Raw genomic sequence first — 22441 nt, forward strand, 5'->3', positions numbered from 1 at the left:
TGTATGCAAGTTGGTTTGAAATCCTTCGAGATTTCGGTTGACTACCGGGTTTATATGGGCTCAAGTTCGAGAATTTGATCGTTTCGGCGATTGTTTTTGTACTTGTGCTCTTATAAATTGGTCGGTTCTGTGACAGACTGTTTGAAGGGGATTTGGTTGGTTTCTTGATGGATGAAATTAGATGGATTAGGATCTCCCATAGGCCCAAGAAAATAAACATTTGAAGCAACAACTGATGGAATCAAGATTTCGTTCCTCATTTCCTAGAAATCGGATGAAATAAATTTAAGGAAAAAGGGAATATAGGGCAGCGACCGGTACATGGAGAATAGGAGACTTGGAAGGCATACCTCAAGGATGTGGTCGCTGGTCGCCATTAAAGCTGAAGTAGACTTGAATCTGTTGAAGAACGCTTGAATAACGACTTGATAAGACATAGGATTTGCTAGGGTTTGAAGCCTTGGCGATGACGACGTTGGATATTAAGATTTGCTCAAGGAAAAGGGGAAAAGCAAACGAGCCGAGTGAGTTGGAAGAGGTACTGGTGGGATATTATATAAAACTCAGGCTGGGAAGTCATAAATCATGCGTATATCTCGTAATAGAATGGTTGCGGTGTGGTAAACAGATAAATAGGAATTTTGGAATAAAATAACTTTTATCCCAAAATTGGGGGGCATGTGTTTACACCAAAATTTTGGAGAAGAACGGGGGAATTTGAAGGCTTCCAATATTGTCAAGGAATCGATTGCATAAGGATCGATATCAGCTGATTCAAATACGACTCTGGAATCGGATCTCTTTGGATGGCGTCAGCAGATAGCGATGATGAGCTACGGTTGGCGCCAGGAAACTACATATTGGACTCAGTAAAAAGGGAAAGATTAGGGTCCAAGTCATCTTAAATTAGGAATATTTTCTTCTATGCCGAAGATTGTAATGAGTCATGCTCGAGTAGGATTCATGTTTAGGCTCCGAGTATAAATATTAGACCCCGGCTATTGTAAGAGGACACACAATCAATCAAATACAAGTTACTTACTTTTTTTTGGCTCCGGTCACCCTTTAGGAGTAGGAGTAGAGTAGATCTCGGTGAGTTCTTCAGCGAGCAAGGCTACATCGGTCCGGCCGACCTCCGGCTTATCTGTAAGTACCATCATGGCTTATACTTCTGTTCGTATGGCTGCATCGATCCGGTCGACCTCCACTGCTACTCTGGTATAAGCTAGTTATCGATTCTTATTTAGTTCAAGTACAACTGCATCGATCCGATCAACCTCCACTGCTTGAACTAGATTAAGGTCAAGTTATCAGCTCTATCTAAGGGTGGCGTCCTTCGGATAGATTCATTAAGCTACCGATATTGCTTTTATTATTTATTTAATTACAACAATATCACTTCGCCCGATTGGGATTGATCTAGATCGGCCTTATATCCTATTTAACCCATCGTTTATTAATCTAAACTGATCTAATTTGCATCTTAAACGATGAGTTACGTTTTATCGGCTGTTTTATGTCAATCTTGATCATGCATAGTGTGCGGTTAAGGCATGTCTGGTCTTGAATAGATCTATTGGCTAACAATAACCGTTCCATGGCTCGTTATCATGGCCTATGTGATCCTACCTCACACCCCACTGTTAGCACTATGGAGTGGGGATCGTTACTTGGTAGATCTGTTCCTGATAGGGCATGACCTTAACTGTGCGCTATGCCTGAATCGATTGTTTTAGCCGATATCGAGTGCTTTCACATATGCAGTTCACGTCACGAGACCATTGAAATAAAGATAGATTGAAAGATGTGTTAGCCCCATGATCTTATTATTGTATTACGGCCTGCATAATTCTGCCTCATGCCCCAATGATATTAGTAATAAGTTAGGGTCGTCGAGTTTATCATTGTTTCTACGGCCTATATGATTCTGCCTCATGCCCCACTGGTCATAACGATAGATGAGATCTAATATGTTCATTAGATTTATCTCTATTAAATGGTTAAATCATGATGAGCTGCTTCTTTTATATAAAAAGGGATTCGGTTACTTGCAGTCATTGGCTTAACATAAACTGATTATTGTTGACATCCTATTGCCATTGACTAATATTTGTCTAAATAACGATATGCATCCTGAATGATAACCGATTTTTCTTCCACAACCCAATGAGCTTTAACTTATTTATTCTTATGAGTATGCTGGAATCGACTATTTAGTCGATCTCCTTCCATATCGTCTCTCAGAGCCGCACATTCAGGACTGTCTGGCAACACCGGCATGTTCCGCCTTAAATTACTGATTAGCTTTTTCTCCTTGTCAATTGTAGGGTCAAATTGACTGGCACATCTTGGGAGAAGTGCGCATGATCGATAATCCTTGTGTTAAAGTTAGGCGGATCTCTAGCTCCATCGAGCAGACCCTTCCGGCTTGCTCGTGTGCCCCAACACGGAACAAAACTTCATGCTGACAATAGGTCAATCCGGTGCTCCATCCTGAGCACACCGGATGTTTCTTCACGTATCTTCGTTTGGGCATCTTCCATCTTGTGTTTTGGACTCTTGCATATATTGTAGGTCTTCAACATTGCTCCTAATGTTTTGCTTGAGGTTTTGATCATTCGGATCGCAACTTTGCCTAAGTCCAAGTTCACTTTGTATCCTTTGAACTATATCCAAAAACACTAGCAAACAATATTAGTCCAAATAGTCATGTTGATCATCAAACACCAAAATCCAAACTAAATGGCCCATGGGGTCCATTTTCCTTACACTGCTTAAGGATAAGGCAAGCCAGGCTTACACAGTCCAAATCGATCATATATCCTAATATACTCTAACATCCCGTTCATACACTTCCATTTTGACAATGAATTTTATGTGTTGCCCATAAATAAAATTTGTACCTAGAAAATATAGCAAAGTCATACGACAAACTAGTTTGAATTATTCTAGGTATAATTATACTAATTTTTTTGCAACCGTGTCCTCAGGACACGTATTTCATTAAGAAGTAGAAATTCCGGTACAAGATGAGCCCAGGTAATCCAAGGATTACCACAAGACACAACGAAAAGCAAAAATAGCAAGAAAAGGCAGGGCGACCCCTTGGCCACAACACCCAATGATAGACTGGACCTAAGAAAAATAAATAGATCGATGCAACAGTTGCCTATAGAGAAGGCAACACGTGGTGGCTAAGCACCTGCCAAAGGAGACGACAAGAGCAACCACAAACACTGGTAGCAAAGTATCCACCGGAGGGGAGCTCCACAAAACCTATGGTGGCCAAGCATCTGCCACAAGGACACGATCTTGGCGGCAATGTATCCCGTCAAGACCAAATCGACGATTGCAGCAAAGTATCCGCCAGGGAAGACCGGTAGCAAGGTATCCACCGAAGGAGAGCCCGCAAAACCCATAGCGACAAAGCATTTGCCATAGGGACGCGTGATCCTAATAGCAAAGCATCCCCAGGAACAAAGCGACGCTAGTAGGAAAGTATCCGCCAGGGGAGGAAACCAGTGACAACCAAGTATCCACCACAAAAACAACGACGGCGGCAAAGCATCCACTAGGACGATCCAAACGACGATACCATAGGACGAACTGTTAGACAAACAATAAGCACATGCACAAGCCCACCAGGTAGCTCCAACATGGACTGGCGATGCGGCAAGGAATGGACATCGACAATCACCGTGAACAACGACAAAATGTCAAAGACCAAGGCGCGAGGCCAGAGCAGTGGTCCTAAAGCGACACCTCCAGGCAGGAGCATGATGCCGAGGGAGCCAATGTCGCCAGCACTAGCCGAAGGCCCAACAGAGCTTTTGCCCAGGAACCATCACTTCAAAGAGGCCTATAGCCTAAAGCCACCTTTAGCCGTAGATCCGTAGTCTAGCATCGAGAAGAGGTTCTTTGGCAACGTCTCTAAGGAGAAGCTTGACATCCGAGGGCACCATCACTGCCAGCATCGGCAGCAAGCCGGGCAAAGCTTTCGTCAACATCACAACCAAGCTAGGTGAACCGACCTCCATGCCCAGCAAGGGCCGCCGCACCAGAGCCCGCCATGGCACCGCAATGGCAGGTGGGAAGCGAAGCACACCTAGATCTAGCACGGGGATGCCTAAGATAGTCCACACTGCCCTGTGCCCAACCAGCATAGATCCAGCAGGAAGAAGGGGATCCGCACACCGGGCCGCCGCCATCAGCCACACGCTAGGGAAGGGAGGGGCTCGCATGGCCCTACATGGTTCAGGACGCATCCGCCATAGCCCACGATAGATGCAAGGCCGGCCATCGCCGAGCCACACACTAGAGGCCAATGACGGAGACAGAAAAAATTATAGGTGGGGTGGAAATGAACCAAAAAAGGCACCGTATTCACAACGCATTGCATTCACATACTACAATCACACAAATCATGGCAAAATCGCTGCTATCACACAATTATGGAGAAAAGTAGATGAGAAACACAAGATGTTACCTCAAATTTAAAGAATAAACTAGTAGTTCATCAATTGATCCATACATTGCAAAATACAAATAACTAAGAATGTGTGAACCTGTAGATTGAATGAATATCAATTAGCGTCTTAGCGAGTAACAATAAAATGAAGGTAGCCCTCAAACAATAGTGGGCATTATGAGAATATACTTACAAGTGGTGAGAACGTTTTACCCCATTGCCAGACGCCAAATCCTGCTCGGCTGCTCCTCGACGGGCGCACTTGGTGACCTAGGCACTTGCCAGCGGGCGGATGGGCTTCGGGCAGTGGCTGGCCGCCGGCCGCTAGCACATGGGGGTGGCCGGCAGATGGGGTAGTGCCGTGGTGCAGGCGCGCAGCGGCAGGCGGTGGGTGGTGGCCTAGTGGAGCGGTGGCGAGCGGCAGAATTGCAGCGGATGCGCTCGAGCTCGATGCGGACAGGGAGTCACGCCCAGATGTGGGGTAGGCTCAATTGGGGGGATTGGGGAACCAAACTGGGCCCTTACTAGGCTAAACTAAACTGACAAAGAAGGCCTAGTGTCCCAGCAGCAACCATGGACTTATGTCGCTCAACCCTCGTTCGTCGCCATGGCGCTCTGCTCAGCAACTCGCGACCTCGGCGGCCGGAGATTGGGAAGAAGAGGGGGTCCGGGTGTCTGAGGCGACGCTGCCGATAGCTGGGGCGGCCGCCCCACCACACCCCTAGGGCAGCTCCGTCGCTGCCAGAGGCGCATGTGACCCTGCACGGCTGAGGCCACGTCTGCCGCAGCTCGCACCAGCCGCGGGGCTGGCCATAGCCGAGCCGCCCACCAGAGGTGGTCGCATGGCAACGCATAGGCCGCATCCGCCGCCACCCGCAAAGCCAACGAGCCTGCCGTCGACGAGCCGCAAATCCATGCCGACGGGCCCACCACGACACAGATCGCGCAGGGGCCGGATCCAGGAGCTCGTCGCACACCGGCAACCTGAGAGCATCTCCAGGAGCCTTTCTAAATCTCACTCTCTGAATCATTATTTAGAGAGCCATTTATATAAAAATCGCTTTCTATATCTTTTCAGTCATTAACAATTTTTCTATATCTCATGCGCACTCTAGAGAGCCATTCTCGTCTACTTTTTTTTGGCTAGCGAAAAATCCGGAATTGAAGATGGCTGTGTTTGGATGATTATTTAGAAAAGCTGTTGGAGGTTAGTTTTTCACAAAAATCTCTATTTCTAGCAATTAGGAAGAATATGGAGAGTCTCTTGGAGATGCTCTGAGCCAGGAATCCAAGCTGGCCAATCTGCCATGGAGCAGGGACACGAGGGAGAGGAAGGGGAGAAAGAGGTTGCGGTCGGACACCTTTTTAGTGCCACAGTGGCCCGTCGCCTGGAGGACGGCGGCGGCGGTCAGGGAGAAGGCTGCGCCAGGGGCTTTTACGGCAGCGGCGACGTCGCCCTGAGTCGCCTCTTCACCGAAATTTTGAATTGTACTCGTTTTCGCATATATAATTTAATTTGTTATTTGGTATTTAGATTTAGACCGGGTTAGAGTTTCATACAGAAGCATGGAATTTTCTGGAACGATGGTGACTGATCCCAAAGCTCACCCAGCTTCCACTTGTGTGGTGAACGTTCAAACCTACGCTCGTGAGTCGTGACCAAGTGTTATCTTATTCTCGAAAGTAAGCAGATTCGAAGCCAGTAACACAGGTAGGGATGAAAACGGATCAGATACGGATGGATATTATCGGTATTATATTTGTTTTCATATTTCTGTCCAGATTCGGATTCGAATACGGATAATGTCAACTATGTCGGATAGGATATGATTGGATATCGACATCATAAATATGCGATTTGAGTATTCGGATACGGATACGGTATCGGATGTTGGATATCCGGATTCGGATACGGACATATCTCAACCCCTCTAAACGGATTCGGTTTCGAATACGGTCAAAAAAAAAAAATATCTATAACGTTTTCATCCCTAAACACAGGGCTTATCCCGAATCCCACCATAGATGTTCCCTCGCTTTCACTACCAAGAAAACTAATTAACAAGTCTACTGATTCTCCAGGAAGGCTCCACGGAGATATAAGTCGCGCTGCCTGCCATGGCGAACCGCACGCCGCGCCGGCAGTTCCACCTGAAAAACAGAGACATGAAGCAGTCCGTCATTCTGTACCCCAGCGCCGGCACCGGCCATGTCATCCCGATGGCGGAGCTCGCCAAGGTGTTCATCAACCACGGTTTCGACGTCACCATGGTGATTGTCCCTGTGTTCGCCAGCCAGTTTAAGCGGATCGCCGCGGCCAATCCGTCCATCTCTTTCCATGTCCTCCCACCGGTCGTCCGACCACCTGACGACGTCGCCGGCTCCGGCTCCGGCAAGCACCCGTTACTCTTCATGCTGAAGACGCTGCGACGGTACAACGAGAAGCTGGAGAGCTTCCTCTGCTCCATCCCGCGGCAGCACTTGCACTCGCTGGTCATCGACATGTTCTGCGCCGACGCCATCGACGTCGCCGCGAGGCTGGGTGTCCCCGTCTACACGTTTGCCCCGTCCAGCGCGTCAGCTCTGGCCGTGTTAACCCAGATCCCCGCGCTTCTGACCAGTCGCCAGACGGGTCTGAAGGAGCTCGGGGACACGCCCCTCGACTTCCTCGGCGTTCCGCCCATGCCGGCGTCTCACCTGATCGCTGAGCTGGTGGAACACCCGGAGCAAGAGCTGAGCAGTACCATGGCGAGCATCCTTCGGCGGTGCATGGACAGTGGGGGAGTTCTGGTGAACACTTTTCAGTCACTGGAAATCCGGGCGTTGCAGGCGCTCAGTGATCCCCAGTGTGTCCCGGGCAAGGTGCTGCCTCCGATCTACTGCGTCGGGCCTTTAGTCGGCAATAGCGCACGGGATCCTCGTGCAGGAGGTGATGAGAAGCATGAGTGCCTCAGATGGCTGGACGCTCAGCCGGAGCGCAGCGTTGTGTTCCTCTGCTTTGGGAGCATGGGCGCGTTCTCGCAGGAGCAGCTCAAGGAGATTGCCACTGGGCTGGACAAGTCCGGGCACCGATTCCTTTGGGTCGTGCGCAGGCCGGCAAGCAGTATCTATGACCCCAAGAGGTTCCTGGGGCAACAACCTAAGCTGGACCTCGATGCTGTCCTACCAGAGGGATTCTTGGAAAGGACAAGGGGCCGAGGTCTTGTGGTCAGGTCGTGGGCACCGCAGGTAGCGGTTCTCCAGCACCCTGCGACTGGTTCGTTCGTGACCCACTGTGGGTGGAACTCGATGTTGGAGGGCGTCATGGCTGGGGTGCCAATGTTGTGTTGGCCGTTGTACGCGGAGCAGAAGATGAACAAGGTATTCATGACCCAGGATATGGGTGTTGGGGTGGAGATGGAGGGGTACCAAACGGGTTTTGTAAAGGCCGAGGTCGTAGAGGCGAAGGTACGGCTGGTGATGGAGTCTGAGGAGGGGAGGCAGCTCAGGGTCCGAGTGGCGGCACGCACGAAAGAAGCAGCGGCAGCAATGGAGGCCGGTGGCTCGTCACACGCAGCCTTTGTCCAATTCTTGGCGGATGTGAGGAGTCTTAGACGGAAGGTTTGCAGGCTATGAAATTATAGCAGCTTCTGTGCCTTTGTTAGATTTAATAATTATATTATATACTCTATCGTGACTGTCCATGTCATCTTTTCATGGTTTCTTCGGCCACCGTTTTTTATAGGCAAATTTTGCATAGGGATATCAGACTCATTAATTCAGAAATTTTGTCCGTACCCTTATAAAAACGTGTATATCAGCTATAAGACATTATACCGATTATTTTATTAATTTGTCATCGTGTTGTTGGGGCTCACTAACAACAACTTAGCCGGCAAGCTCCCAATCGGGGACCTCGGGACGTTGGAGCTTGTTGACTTGGGCAAACAAGCTCGCCTGCGCGACCCCACAAGCCGGCCCATTGGACTTTGGGGGGACCCGCCTCGGCCAACTAAATGTTTCGTTGAACAAGCTCGTTGGCGCACTACTGACCGAGTTGGCCGCCGTCGTTCCCATGAGTGCGACGGTAGACCTACCACGGAACAACTTCACTAGTGGCGGCATAGGAGGGCAACCCGAACATACTCTGCAGGCCGCCACTAAAGCAAGCGTGTTCGATCTTGTTGTTGCCGTCGAACCATCCCAACGACTCCGACTCGCCACCTGTGTTCGTGATCATCCCCAAGAACCCCAGCTCGTGCATCTCTAGGAGGCAAGGGGCAACCACGTTGCGGGTAGGATAACCATTGCCCTACGATCATTGTGGCCATCGTCGGCGAGGACGACGAAGATGAGGCGGCAGCATCGGGAGTAGGACCCAATGCCGTCGATGTAGCAGAAGAGCACCTAAGATATTGACGGTGGGGACAAGACGCTTAACATCGCCGGGTGGATGGGCCATGTCACCATTTGTGGAAGAGGCACGAGGGAGGGGATTCACTGCCGTGAGGGTAGAGGGACAGAGAACGGCTACGCTGACATGATGAAGGTAGAGGTGACAAGGGCAAAAAAGTCATTTCTCTTCTTGGTTTCCTCTCGCTAGACGTGAGAAATTAATAAAATAATCGGTTTATGTCTTACGATAATGACACATGTTTTCATAATGGTACTGGACAATTTCTAGGTTGGCGGTATGTATCAGCAAATAACGTTTCTTTGATGTCCCTAAGCAAAATTTGTCTTCTTTATAACATCTTCAACCATCGTTTGTACCCATAATAAGGAGTTGAAATTTTGCTTTTTAGTCTTTTTTTGTAAGATTTTCACTGATGTTACACATATGGGCCCTATGCCATTTGGGGCTGAGCTACAACAGGTGGCATGGACGTGGATCCCACATGGCACTACCACAGCATCGACATGCCAAACCTCAGCGCAAACGGTTATGGAGCCCATCTAAGGATGGCAATGGGTAAATCCCTATCGGGTATGGCCACCCCAGACCCATTCCCGCCATAAAATTTTGGTACCGTCAGAATACCCATACCCGTCATGGGTGGGGAATTTTCCCCAGACCCATACCTGGCCGGGTAAATCATACCCGACGGGTCACCCGTACCCGCCAACAATTTATTCACGCACATGAAAATCAATAATTCAACAATAATCACCACTAACCAGAGCACATAAAATTAGACAAATAATAGCATATAATAATATCTTATGCAAATTAAGATTCCTTTCCATTTAGTTTCTCCTCTACATTAGTCATGATTAATGTAGAAGTTACTGATTATAGACATGGTTTCGGGAACTTCCAAGTGGAGTATTGGACTCGTTGACTCCAGAACAAGTGATGCACTGCAACACTGAAGAAGAGTGTAGCCATCTTGCAAGTACCCTACCTCCGGTTGAAGCAGCATTGCTTGAATGGGCCATCAATCTCATGGCAGATGTGGTGGAAAATGAAAGCTACAACAAGATGAATGCTCACAACATTGCTATGGTTTTTGCACCAAATATGACCAAGGTTACTGGCAAGCATATTTGTTTCTCTCTACCTGCATTACTTTTCAGAATCTGTAGTCTAACCACGGAGTATTGACCTCTTTCAGATGGCCGGGTATTTTTCACCCATGGGTAAACGGTTACGGGGACTGCTGGAACATACCCATACCCGCGTACCCAATGGGTGAAGGGTTTGGTCCATTTACATACCCGTGGGTAGTGTGTTTAGTCCATATTTAGACCCTAATAGAGTAAATACCCATTGGGTATCGGGTCGCGGGTCCCCATTGCCATCTTTAAGCCCATCTAGGGGCTGGGCTGGGCGCCGAGGTCTGGGGAGTTAACCTCACACACAGCCACCGGAGCACAGCACATTTGCTTCTCTTCTCACTGCTTGGACAGAATAGCAATGTGCTGTTTCTTAATCCCCATCTCTCATCCCCTTCTATGATCTATATAATCCGGCGCTAGGAATTTGAATCTTGGTTGGGATTCGTTGAAGCAAGCAAGGTAATCTCCCTCTCCTTCCTTAATTTTGTCAATCAATTTGTAGGTTTTTAATCAATTTGGTTGAAATCCTAGGATGAGCTTGATGAAAAATAATTTGATTTTATTTTTGGAAATTACCTGGTAGATTTACATTTTATGTTGCTCGTTATTTTGGTGATATTGTATCATTGTTGTCATTTTTCAAGGCGAATATGCATAGTGTTTAATGCTGTGTAAATGTGTAATGAAGGGTGAATTCATCGTGAATTGTAATGAGTTTAACAACTAAGTTATTCAATCTTGTTGATTTACTTTGTTGTCCTTGCTTGTAGGCCCGATGTGTGACCCTGTGTGATACGCTCTGGACTATCGTTTTCGTGTTCATAAAAGATATGTACCATTACTCCCCTTAGGGCATGCTTGTAACAACATAAATTGGAGATATGATCTGAAATTTGATCAAGATGATGAGAATGGATTGAGGGCTAGCCAAGGCTTAGACCATATGGCAAAACAGGTGAGGTCTTGAATGGTGTAGCTCGTTGGACTGGTTAAGGACCGTGTATCCGTGGTAATAAGACATGAATATACTTGTACAAACCACTTTTCATATATGGGTGTGGCAAACCAAGTACTTCATTGCGACCAGCTTTCCCGTGGATTTGGCGCAAGATGTGGTGCGGGGTAGCTAGAATAAGCTAGTACCTCGGCCATCGGTCAAACCATTCGTGGGCTTCCTTGGACAAACTTAGAAAAGATTGAGACACGCCCAAATATTAATACAGGCGGTCACAAAATCCAACCATCTCGTAAAATACCCGAGGATATTCGGAGGCGGACGTTTCATTTACAGAGGCGGACACAATTAACCATCTCGCAAAATTAATTTACGGGGGCAGACATTTTATTTACGGAGGCGATCAGGATATTGACTATCTCGTAAAATCGATTTACAATCAATTTACAAAGGTGGGAATTTTAAGAGGTCCGCATATGAAAACGGAGGTCGAGCCCACCTGGCCCATCTAGGCCTGGTAACAGGTTTGTAGTATATATATGTGGAGAAACCATAAGTTTTCTCCTCCCAACCGGCAGACTCAGTCACTCCATCATCTCTCTTCCTCTCCCTTAGCCGAGCACATCCGATCTCTCTTCCTATCTCTCTACCGTGCGACTACCGACGACCAATCTGGCTAGCGATGGCCGACGACGTGACTCTCGACTGGTGGTTGCGCGCCCCGACGGGTGGTGATGCGGACGAGCAGGCCTGGCTCGGCTCCAGCGGGCGGCGGCATGGACGCACAGGCTTCTCGGAGCCCTAGAGAGCGGTGGCGCTGGCCCTGCGTGGAGCTAGTGAGCAACGGCATGGCCCTAGTGAGCGGCGGTGTGGGAAGCATTGGACACGGCGGTGCTGGCACCGCGGCCCTAGCGAGCGGCGGCGTGGGTCCAGATCTATTCACCGACGGCGGATATAGACATTGGGCTCAACGGCGGGCCCTATATGGGTTCAGCATTGGGCTGTGTTTTTTTATTTGTTTTAAATTGATTAACATAGTCAGGCACAAGGACCACCTGTGTTAACCATGAAACCCGGGCACCATGTCCGCCTGTGTTAATCACGATTAACCTAGGCATTTAATTGCAGGCGGACAAGTTGCCCACGTCACAAAAGCGTTTTTGACCGCCTTTGTTAATCACCGTGTAGTAGTGATACGAACTAGTGACCAAGAAGAACTCGTGGAAGATCTAGATCCAATTGCTAATTGCTTGCATTTCCTTAAACATGATATGCTTTCCTAGTTGATAAGGTAACATTTTCATTCTTTTATAAAATGCCTTTATCCGAATCCAATTACAATCCTTTCCAATGAACCAAATGCATAATCCTTGTTAATACATTGGGTAAGTCCTGTTGAGTACAACTGCACCATGTAATTGTTTAAGTCTTGCAGGCACCGTAGCCGCAGCCTATGGTTTCTTCTACGCACCTGAGTCCTCCGATGACAAGGAGTGGTAGAGGATGGTTCGTTGTGTAGATGCATGGAGAGTGGCACAACCATGCGTTGTACCAAAAATAATGTTGTGTTAGTTAAAGACTTCCACTTGTAACTCTGTGATGTTATGGTGTAATGACTAAGTGTGGAACAAACTTGTTGTAAACTAATGTACTCCTTTTAATGTGATGTGAACTTATTGTATGTTGTGATGATCTTTTTCATCCGCGTGATCGATCCCAGATGAAGGTTGGTTGAGTACATCATATGGGTGATGTACCAGGATGACCGATTAATCTAACTAATGGTTATCTAACTTAGTTAGGTAATCTACTTGAGAGGAAGGCGACCCTAACACATGATGTTTTGAATAAACTACAAGCTGCAAGTCATCCAGATAATTATGCAACAAATTGTATGTTCGGAATGCATCGATATGTTTGTTAGTACTCCTTCCATCCTTGAATAAATCGATCTCTAGACTTGTATTAAGTCAAACTTTTTTTTATGTTTGACCTAATTTATAGAAAAGAGCACAAATATTTTAGGGTGTATCTAATGATACTAATTAAGTGTTATAAGTTCGGATGCTCTTTGCTATAAATTCAGTGAAAATTTTTGACTTAAGAGAACTCTAAGAGTTAATTTATTTAGGAATTGACGTGACGCTAGTGATGTTACATCCATGGAAAATCTTGAAGATAACATTCAGGGAACATCTTGAAGCGACGGTAGTGATGATAGGAATTTAGGGAGTAACTTTAAGACATAGGATGGCATGCAAAAGGGAGGGTGCGCACCTTTCAAAGAAGATTATATGTGACGAGGAAAATTAAATACTAGACTAAAGACCCGATGTGCGTAGAGAAGAAGTTTCCACAGGGCCAAAGTTTTCAACAATAGATACTCCCTCCGGTTCTCTAAAGCAAGTCGTTTTGAACATCGACACGGTCTTTAAGAAACGACTTTGACCGCTACTTTTTGCTATAAAATATTTATAAAATATAGTCAATATATACTTTTATGAAACTACATTTCGAGATGAATCTACTTACATCACTTTCATATTTTCAAACTCAACCCAAAAGAAGTTATTTGTAATCAAAGTTTAAAATGTTTGACTTAAGATAACCTCAAAACGACTTGTTTTAGAGAACCGGAGGGAGTACGATATATCAAATTCGGTTGTAGACTTTTCGCACCCATAGAACTTTCCAGGTCCTGCTGTGGGCTTGATTAATTAATGATGTGTGAGTGTACAAAGCATGCTCACAACTCACCAGTCACCGGTCATATTTACTTGTGGACTTACATCAAACGAGGGGAGACAAATCAAACAACGACATGACCAAAAGACCTGACAGAAGATTTAGGCTTCCATATGTTGATCAACGATTATACAGGAAACGTCCTGTCACTGCCTCACTGGAGATTACTCGATGAGATCTAGAACATTGTAGTTCACTATTGTTTTTCGATATCGTTTAGGAGACGTAATATACGTTTGAAGTTCCCAGTTTCTAAATTCAAAATTTTGAAATTCGATCTGAAACGACCTTAGATGCGCGCCAGAGACACCAAACTTGCAGTGTTTGATGAGAAAAAAACTTTCTAGTAGAAACTTTTGTATTTAAGATAATTTAGAGATCTAATATATAATACAAGATTCATAGAAGTTAATAGAAAAAAAAGCATCTTAGGGCCTGTTTCATTCATGAGGATTATAGAAGCTGGCTTGCAGGAGGAGCCACCAAGAGTTCAAAATAGCCATAGCTTTAGCCCAGCTTATACAATCCAAAGGATTCCAGATTCCTCCATAATCTGAAAAGCTGAGCTAGTGGTACTCAGTGCTTAGCTAGTGGGCTTCTCATGGTTTTTTTACAGTTTTTATGGCCATTTTAAAATTTCTACAAAAATGATTCCTTGGGTCAGTAGTTTCAACGGTCTCTAGAAATTAATTTTAAAGAACAGGTGTGCAATCGCTTCTACAGGTTTCTCATTTATAGAGATGCTTGGGTAGAAACTGTTGGAGAAACCACCCCTACCCCTAGTAATGATTTTGACACATCCCAAAACTACTTTATGTAGTAGTGGGAAATATTAGAATCAGGGTCTTTAATTTCGATATTGCAAAAATTTTGCCAAAATTTTTTTAGAGACTAGCACATGAAGTATACTTTTTTCTAGAAAAAAATAGATCTAAACAAATATCAGCATGATTTATGATTGAACATCTGTTGAATAGAAGAATTGGCCCTAAGATGCTCAATAAGACGAGATTTTCTCTCTATACAGATTCCTTCTAGATTAGATTCAAAACAACGCATGAAGGAATTCATTGCCGAAGTTGTTAGCATTGGCCGCCTCCAGCACCGTAATCTTGTAAAATTACTTGGGTATTGTCGGCGCAAAGGTGAGCTCCTTTTAGCATATGACTACATGACCAACGGAAGCCTTGATAAGTATGAGGATCAGGTTATGGCCACACTGGATTGGTCTCAAAGGTTTCACATCATTAAGGGTATAGCATGCAGTTTGCTTTATCTCCATGAGGAATGGGAGAAAGTAGTTATTCATCGTGACATCAAGGCAAGCAATGTTCTCCTTGACGATGAGATGAATGGGAGGTTAGGTGATTTTGGTCTTGCAAGATTGTATGACCATGGCTTTGATCCACAAACGACACATGTGGTTGCATTGGCACCATAGGCTATCTAGCTCCTGAACTAGCAAGTACAGGCAAGGCCACACCTCTTACAGATGTGTTTGCCTTCGGTGTGTTCATTCTTGAGGTCACATGTGGGCGAAGGCCTGTCAAACATAATGCACAGCATAACCAGATCATGCTCTTTGATTGGGTGTTCCAACATTTGCAGAATGGATCACTCACTGATACAATCGACAATAGGCTCAAGGGGGACTACAATGTCGATGAGGCATGCTTGGCATTGAAGTTGGGATTGTTATGCTCACACCCATTTGCCAATGCAAGGCCAAGCATGCGGCAAGTCATGCAGTACCTACATGGCGATGCATCACCTCCAGAACTAGCTCCTGTTAGATTTCTTAGGACTCAATCGAGTCAAGTTCACCAGATCGGGTACACAGAATAGGAATACATGTTCAAGATTTACAGTATATACACAAAACCTAATGCATGAACTACAGAGATATAAAAGGAAGAAGAGGGGTAGGTGGAGTAGGAAGTCGCAGACCATCGAAGGCCGTAGTGGTCGAAGCACCGGTCGGGATCTCGTTCCCTGATGCCATCTGCACGTCGGCAGCGACGTTCGATGGAGAGAGAAGTCGGTGCAGTGGCGTCCTTGGCGGCGGCGTGTGCGTCGGGTGGCGTTGCCGGCGTCGGTGGTGCTTCCCGTCGCTGGCAGCGCCCCTTCTCAAGATCGGGTTAGGGTTAGGATGTCGGTGGGGTGACTGGCGGCGCGGTGAACCTCGTACTGCGAGCCCCGGCCCCCACTTTTCCTTTATAACGCTGTGCGACGGGGGCCCACCAACCATGTAGGGTTGGGCGCCCCCGATCAGGGCGCGAGAACAAGGCCCAAAAGCCGTTGGGCCTAATGGCGTGGGAGATCAATCCAACATTCTCCCCCTTGATCTCTCATCACTTTCTTCGTTCTTTAATTCTTACTCAAACTTTCGATTCATATTTTTCTTGCTTCCATCCTATTTCATCACAGATTAGTGCATAGAACTGTCCCATCATCACAGCAATTAATGCCGTTAGACTAACAGCCACAATACACTTCTCCGTTTTGAAATGTACACTTTCTTTGGACCCTTCGTATGTTCGGGAATCATAGGCTTTCCCTTAAACCCATGCCGGCTACGTGTTCTCTGAACACGTTGGGTGGTAAGCCCTTTGTGAGTGGATCCGCGAGCATTTTCTTTGTGCTTATATGCTCAAGATTTATTATATGATCCCGAACTTTATCTTTCACAACATAGTATTTTATGTCAATGTATTTGGCAGCACCACTTGACCTATTGTTGTGAGCATACTGTACCGCTGGGTTGTTATCACAATACAACCTCAATGGTTCATTTATATTATCAATCACTTTCAATCCAGGTATGAATTTCTTCAGCCAATTCACCTGCCCCGTTGCCTCATAGCATGCTACAAACTCGGCATACATTGTCGAGGATGTGGTTACGGTTTGTTTGGAGCTTTTCCACGATATAGCCCCTCCTGCGAGAGTAAATACATATCCTGACGTGGATTTTCTTTCTTCTCCCGCATAATCAGAATCTGAATACCCCTCTATATGCAGGGAATCAGATCTTCTATACGTAAGCATGAGGCCTTTCGTACCCTGCAAATAACGTAGGACTTTCTTGACTAATTTCCAATGTTCAATTCCTGGATTCTTTTGATATCTGCCAAGTAACCCGGTAACAAAAGCTAAGTAAGGGCGTGTACACACTTGAGCATATTGTAAACTTCCAACAGCTGAAGCATACGGTACCGCTTTCATTCGGTCAATTTCATATTGGTTCTTGGGACACTGATGTTCCCCAAATCTATCGCCCTTGACTATAGGAGCAAGTGAAGGACTGCACGCATGCATACTAAATTTCTTCAGGACCTTTTCTATGTATGCCTTTTGCGATAATCCTAGAACACCCTTTCTTCTGTCTCGGTGAATCTCTATTCCCAAAACGAACGAGGCCTCACTGAGATCTTTCATATCAAAGTTTGTGGTCAAGAATTTCTTCGTTTCCATTAGTAGATTGATATCACTACTAGCAAGCAAGATATCATCCACATACAAAATTAGGAATATGTACTTTCCATTCTTGAACTTTGCATAAACGCAATTGTCGTCAACATTTTCTTTAAACCAAAAACCTTTTATCGTTCTATCAAACTTCAAATACCACTGTCTTGAAGCTTGCTTCAATCCGTAGATTGATTTCTTCAGGCGGCATCCCATATTTTCCTTTCCTTTAATGACAAAACCTTTCGGTTGTGCCATATAAACATTTTCTTCCAAATCCCCGTTTAGGAAAGCCGTCTTTACATCCATTTGATGTAACTCCAAATCATAGTGGGCTACAAGTGCCATTATAATTCTGAAGGAATCTTTACATGAGACTGGAAAAAACGTCTCATTGTAATCAATCCCTTCTCTTTGCGTGAAGCCTTTCGCCACAAGTCGCGCTTTAAATCTTTCTATATTCCCTTGGGAGTCATATTTCGTTTTGTAGACCCATTTACAGCCTACTATTTTGGCTCCTTTAGGAATATTTTCTAAGTCCTAAACTTTATTGGTACTCATTGATTTCAATTCATCTTCCATGGCCTTAAGCCACTTTGATGAGTGGTCGCTTTTCATGGCTTCTTCAAATGAGGTGGGATCATCCCCCATCTGAAATTCTTCTGTTTCATAAACTTCATAGTCATCAGTAATAGCTTATCTTCTTATTTTTTGAGACCTTCTAGGTGCCTCTGGCACTTGTTCCACATTGGGCTATTGTTGTTCTTCCTCATGTGCAACATTTGGTTCTATAGGTTCCTCAATGATAGGTTCCTCAAGGACAGGTTCCTCATGTTCATTCATTGTCGCCACGAGAGAACTTGCAACAGATGTTGGCACTACAGTGTCCTGCACTGTCGGTGCAACAGCAGCAGGTAGCGTGAAGAATGGTTCTTCAATCATCGGAGTGGGTACATGTACCCGCTTCTCCTGTAGGCTGATTTCTCGTGCTACCATGCTCCCCCTGATCATGTTATCCTCCAAGAACACAGCGTGTCTTGTTTCTACAATCTTCGTATGTCTGTCAGGACAATAAAATCGATATCCTTTCGATCTTTCTGGATAGCCAATAAAATGACAGCTGACTGTCTTGGAGTCTAACTTTCCTATGTTTGGGTTAAACACTTTTGCCTCAGCCGGACAGCCCCACACACGCAAATGGTTAAGTGAGGGTTTCCTTCCTGTCCATAATTCATATGGTGTTTTAGGCACCGATTTACTTGGTACTCGATTAAGTATGTGAATGGCGGTTTTCAGTGCCTCCATCCATAAACTAATCGGTAATGTGGAGTAACTCATCATGCTTCTTACCATATCCATTAAGGTACGGTTACGTCTTTCAGCCACTCCATTCTGCTGAGGCTCCCCCGGTGTGGAGTACTGAGCAACTATGCCATTTTCCTGTAGGAACTTTGCAAATGGTCTAGGAATTTGGCCATATAGGGTATGTCGCCCATAGTACTCTCCACCTCGGTCTGATCGTACTATCTTGATTTTCTTATTGTGCTGATTTTTAACTTCAGCTTTAAATATTTTGAATTTATCCAATGCTTCCGATCTTTCTTTAATTGGATAAATATTGCCATAACGAGAGTAGTCATCTGTGAATGTTATAAACGAGTCGTAACCATCCACACTTTTCACAGGAAAAGGACCACATATGTCTGTGTGAATTATTTCTAAAATTCCTGTGCTTCGTTTGGCATCTTTCTTAATTTTCTTGACATACTTTCCTTTGATACAATCAACACATTGTTCTAAAACTGAAAATTCTAAGTGCGGGAGAATTGATTCCTTAACCAATCGTTCTATTCTCCCCCTCGAAATATGGCCCAAGCGACAATGCCATAATTTCGAAGAGACAGTATCAATTCTCTTTCGCTTCTTAGTTACATCTACAGATGGGGAATCATTCACATTCTCATCGCATACATTGTTCGCATTCTCAGCAAGAGATAATAGATAAAGCTTGTCTTGTCGAAAGGCAAGACCAACACATTTATTATCAACCAGTATCTTACACTTGCCACCACCAAAGTGACAATCAATTTCATCATCATCAAGTTTCGAAACGCTTATCAAATTTCTACGCAAAGAGGGAACATAAAGTACTTCTTTAAGTCTAAGTACAAAACCATTATTCAATTCTAAAGAAAAAACTCCAACGGCTTCAACATTGGCTTGCACTCCATTTGCAACTTTAATCGTTCTTTCTCCTCTTTGCAAGGTTCTCGTCCCACTTAACCCCTGTAAGGAATTTGCAACATGAGTAGTTGCTCCTGGATCAACCCACCAAGTGGATTTATCATAACATAAATATAGGGATTCATCTACAAATATAATAAATTCATCACCTTTCTTTAGCAGAGATTTCAGGAAGTCTGGACAATCCCTCTTGTAGTGTCCCTTCTTGAAGCAGTGCTTGCACTGAAGTTTTTCAGCTCCACCATACTGCTAATTCTCAGAATCCTGGGATTTCTTTCCCTGTGAATTGGAGGAAGAGGCCTTATCCCACTTAGGTTTCCCTTGTGGTTTAGAATTCTTGCCATTAAAGTTCTTTCTTTTGTTATCCTTCACAAAATTAGCGGATTCACCTTGTGAGGACTTTATCCTCTCCTCTTCTTGAGCACACATTGAGATGAGTCTTTCTATGCCCCATCTTTCAGGCTGCATATTATAATTCACAATGAAGGTGTCATATTCTTTTGGCAAAGAAGCAAAAATTAAATTAATTAGGAAATCCTCCTCCTTCAAATTCATTTCCTTTAGCTTAGATGCCGTAGTGTTCATCTTCAAAATGTGCTCTCTTATGCTACCACTAGTGAATTTCTCATTCACAAGCTTCTTAATCAGTGAACTTGCTGTGGCCTTGGTAGACCCAGTAAACTGACTCTTGATTTTCTCAAAGATATTCTTTGGCAGTAGCACATTCAGGGATTGAGCCCCTTATCTGTTCTTCTATGGTGGCTTTGGCCACCAACAGGCACTTGCGGTTGGAGAGAGTCCATTGCCTATGTTTAAGGTCATATTTCATTCTTATTTCAGCATGATCACGCTTTCGAGCAGCGAAATCAGCGTCAGATTCATTTTCACCTCTCACTGGGTCCTCTGGCTCAGTAGGACACGGTGAGGTGATGGCAAAATCGACCTCTCCCAACGCAAGTTCCAATTCATACTTCTCCCGCCACACACGGTGATTGGTCCCATTGAGTGTCGGGATGTTGGCAATGTTCACAATGCATTTGCCTCCTAAAATCACACCAGAGTAAGTAAGAAACATTTATACATAAAATTTCATGCTTTAACTCAACGTTGGTCAAATTAAAACTTATAATTCATCCATGCAAACATTTTACATCATCGTTGGGCAGAAGTAAAATTAATGCATAAGTTCTCATGGATCAAAATTATAATATTGTTATTAACAACGTTGGTCAGAAAATAACAACATCATAATCTCATCAAAAGAATTATCAGAAATTCATCACTTCTCTTAAAATTAAATTATCCTGTTGGTTCAAATTTAATCAAAGAGAACAATAATTATCATGCACAGCGGAAACTTAATAATCTTTCATATTATTATTTTCCAGAAGCACTAAAAAATTCACTATTTTCTGAGCAAAATATCGTTGGATAAAATTTGCACAGAAAAATTATATCAAAATCATTCAAATTCATCAAAAAAATATGCATTAAAATTGCTCCTGGAAAATAATAACAAAATTTTTCTTTCATTTCAGCCCAGCGCGGCCCAGCTCGCCCATACGCACGGCCCAGCCAGCAGCGCGCGCTGCAGCGGCCCATCTGTCCGCGCCCACACAGGCCGCACCCAGGCCGCAACCTGGGCCTAGGCCGGCAAAGTGCCGCGCGCGCTCGCACCCGCCTGGGCCGGCGACGGCCCGAGCATCCGTGGCCGTTGGATTCATCGGACGGCTGCGCGCCGTCTTCGGGCGAACAAAAACAGCCCCTGGCCGTGTCCTCCCGAACCCTAGAGGCCATTCGCTCCTCCCTCTTCTCTCTCTACTCTCTCTCAGCCGCAGCAGCGAGGCGAGCGCAACCGAGAGCGTCTCGAAGGCGGAGGAGCGGGCGACCCATGGCGCCGTCGCCGGCCCCCTCGCCGGCGCGCGTGCTCCCCAACGGGTGAGCACGCCGCCGTCGAGCGGCCTAGCCGTGGCGCCCCCTTGGCCGAGCCCGGCGAGCAGCGCCCCAAATCGGCTCTTCTTCTCCCGCGCCGGCGAAGAGCCGGTTCGGCTCTTCTTCTCCCGCGCTGGAGAAGAGCCGGTTCGGCTCTTCTTCTCCCGCGCCGGCGAAGAGTAAATCTGCCCCCTTTTTACCTTCTTCCCCGTCCTTTCTTTCTTCTAGGATTAACCCGTGGTGGGGATGGGGAAAAAATTAGGGTTAGGGATTTGCTTTTCGATTCGATTTTGCCGATTCGGTTTTCTGTTCTTTTGATTTCTTTTCTTTTCGTTCATCCGAATGGGAAACTAGGGTTAGGGTTAGGGTTCCGACCCTTCTTTTCTTTGATTCGAGTTCTCCAAGATTATCCCCTTTCCCCTCTTCGGATTTGGGTCTGATTTTCTCTTATCCGAAAGGATTTAGATCTAGGGTTCTTCTTTCTATTTTCTTTTTCCCGATCCGGTTTCTTCTCTAACCTAGCTCCGATACCATTGTTAGATTTCTTAGGACTCAATCGAGTCAAGTTCACCAGATCGGGTACACAGAATAGGAATACATGTTCAAGATTTACAGTATATACACAAAACCTAATGCATGAACTACAGAGATATAAAAGGAAGAAGAGGGGTAGGTGGAGTAGGAAGTCGCAGACCATCGAAGGCCATAGTGGTCGAAGCACCGGTCGGGATCTCGTTCCCTGATGCCATCTGCACGCCGGCAGCGACGTTCGATGGAGAGAGAAGTCGGTGCAGTGGCGTCCTTGGTGGCGGCGTGTGCGTCGGGTGGCGTTGCCGGCGTCGATGGTGCTTCCCGTCGCTGGCAGCGCCCCTTCTCAAGATCGGGTTAGGGTTAGGATGTCGGTGGGGTGACTGGCGGCGCGGTGAACCTCGTACTGCGAGCCTCGGCCCCCACCTTTCCTTTATAGCGCTGTGCGACGGGGGCCCACCAATCATGTAGGGTTGGGCGTCCCCGATCAGGGCGTGAGAACAAGGCCCAAAAGCCGTTGGGCCTAATGGTGTGGGAGATCAATCCAACAGCTCCCACCCACC

General features: G+C 45.7%; 2 protein-coding genes across 2 annotated transcripts; both read left to right on the plus strand.

Moving 5' to 3' along the window:
- Window positions 1–6390: 6390 nt before the first annotated feature.
- LOC136531676 (anthocyanidin 5,3-O-glucosyltransferase-like) lies at window positions 6391–8250 on the plus strand. Its single transcript, XM_066524330.1, has one exon. It carries the CDS (start codon window positions 6587–6589, stop codon window positions 8081–8083), a length of 1497 nt encoding a protein of 498 aa, XP_066380427.1. The 5' UTR covers window positions 6391–6586; the 3' UTR covers window positions 8084–8250.
- Window positions 8251–14763: 6513 nt separating this feature from the next.
- LOC136531677 (L-type lectin-domain containing receptor kinase SIT2-like) lies at window positions 14764–15147 on the plus strand. Its single transcript, XM_066524332.1, has one exon. It carries the CDS (start codon window positions 14764–14766, stop codon window positions 15145–15147), a length of 384 nt encoding a protein of 127 aa, XP_066380429.1.
- Window positions 15148–22441: the final 7294 nt, after the last annotated feature.

This window comes from Miscanthus floridulus, unplaced genomic scaffold, assembly GCF_019320115.1.
Source record: "Miscanthus floridulus cultivar M001 unplaced genomic scaffold, ASM1932011v1 fs_412_1_2, whole genome shotgun sequence".
NCBI classification, from domain to species: Eukaryota; Viridiplantae; Streptophyta; class Magnoliopsida; order Poales; family Poaceae; genus Miscanthus; species Miscanthus floridulus.

Excerpts from the sequence above, each read along its gene's own strand:
- LOC136531677 (XM_066524332.1), top strand. The coding sequence starts at position 14,764 with ATGAAGGAATTCATTGCCGAAGTTGTTAGCATTGGCCGCCTCCAGCAC.
- LOC136531676 (XM_066524330.1), top strand. The coding sequence starts at position 6,587 with ATGGCGAACCGCACGCCGCGCCGGCAGTTCCACCTGAAAAACAGAGAC.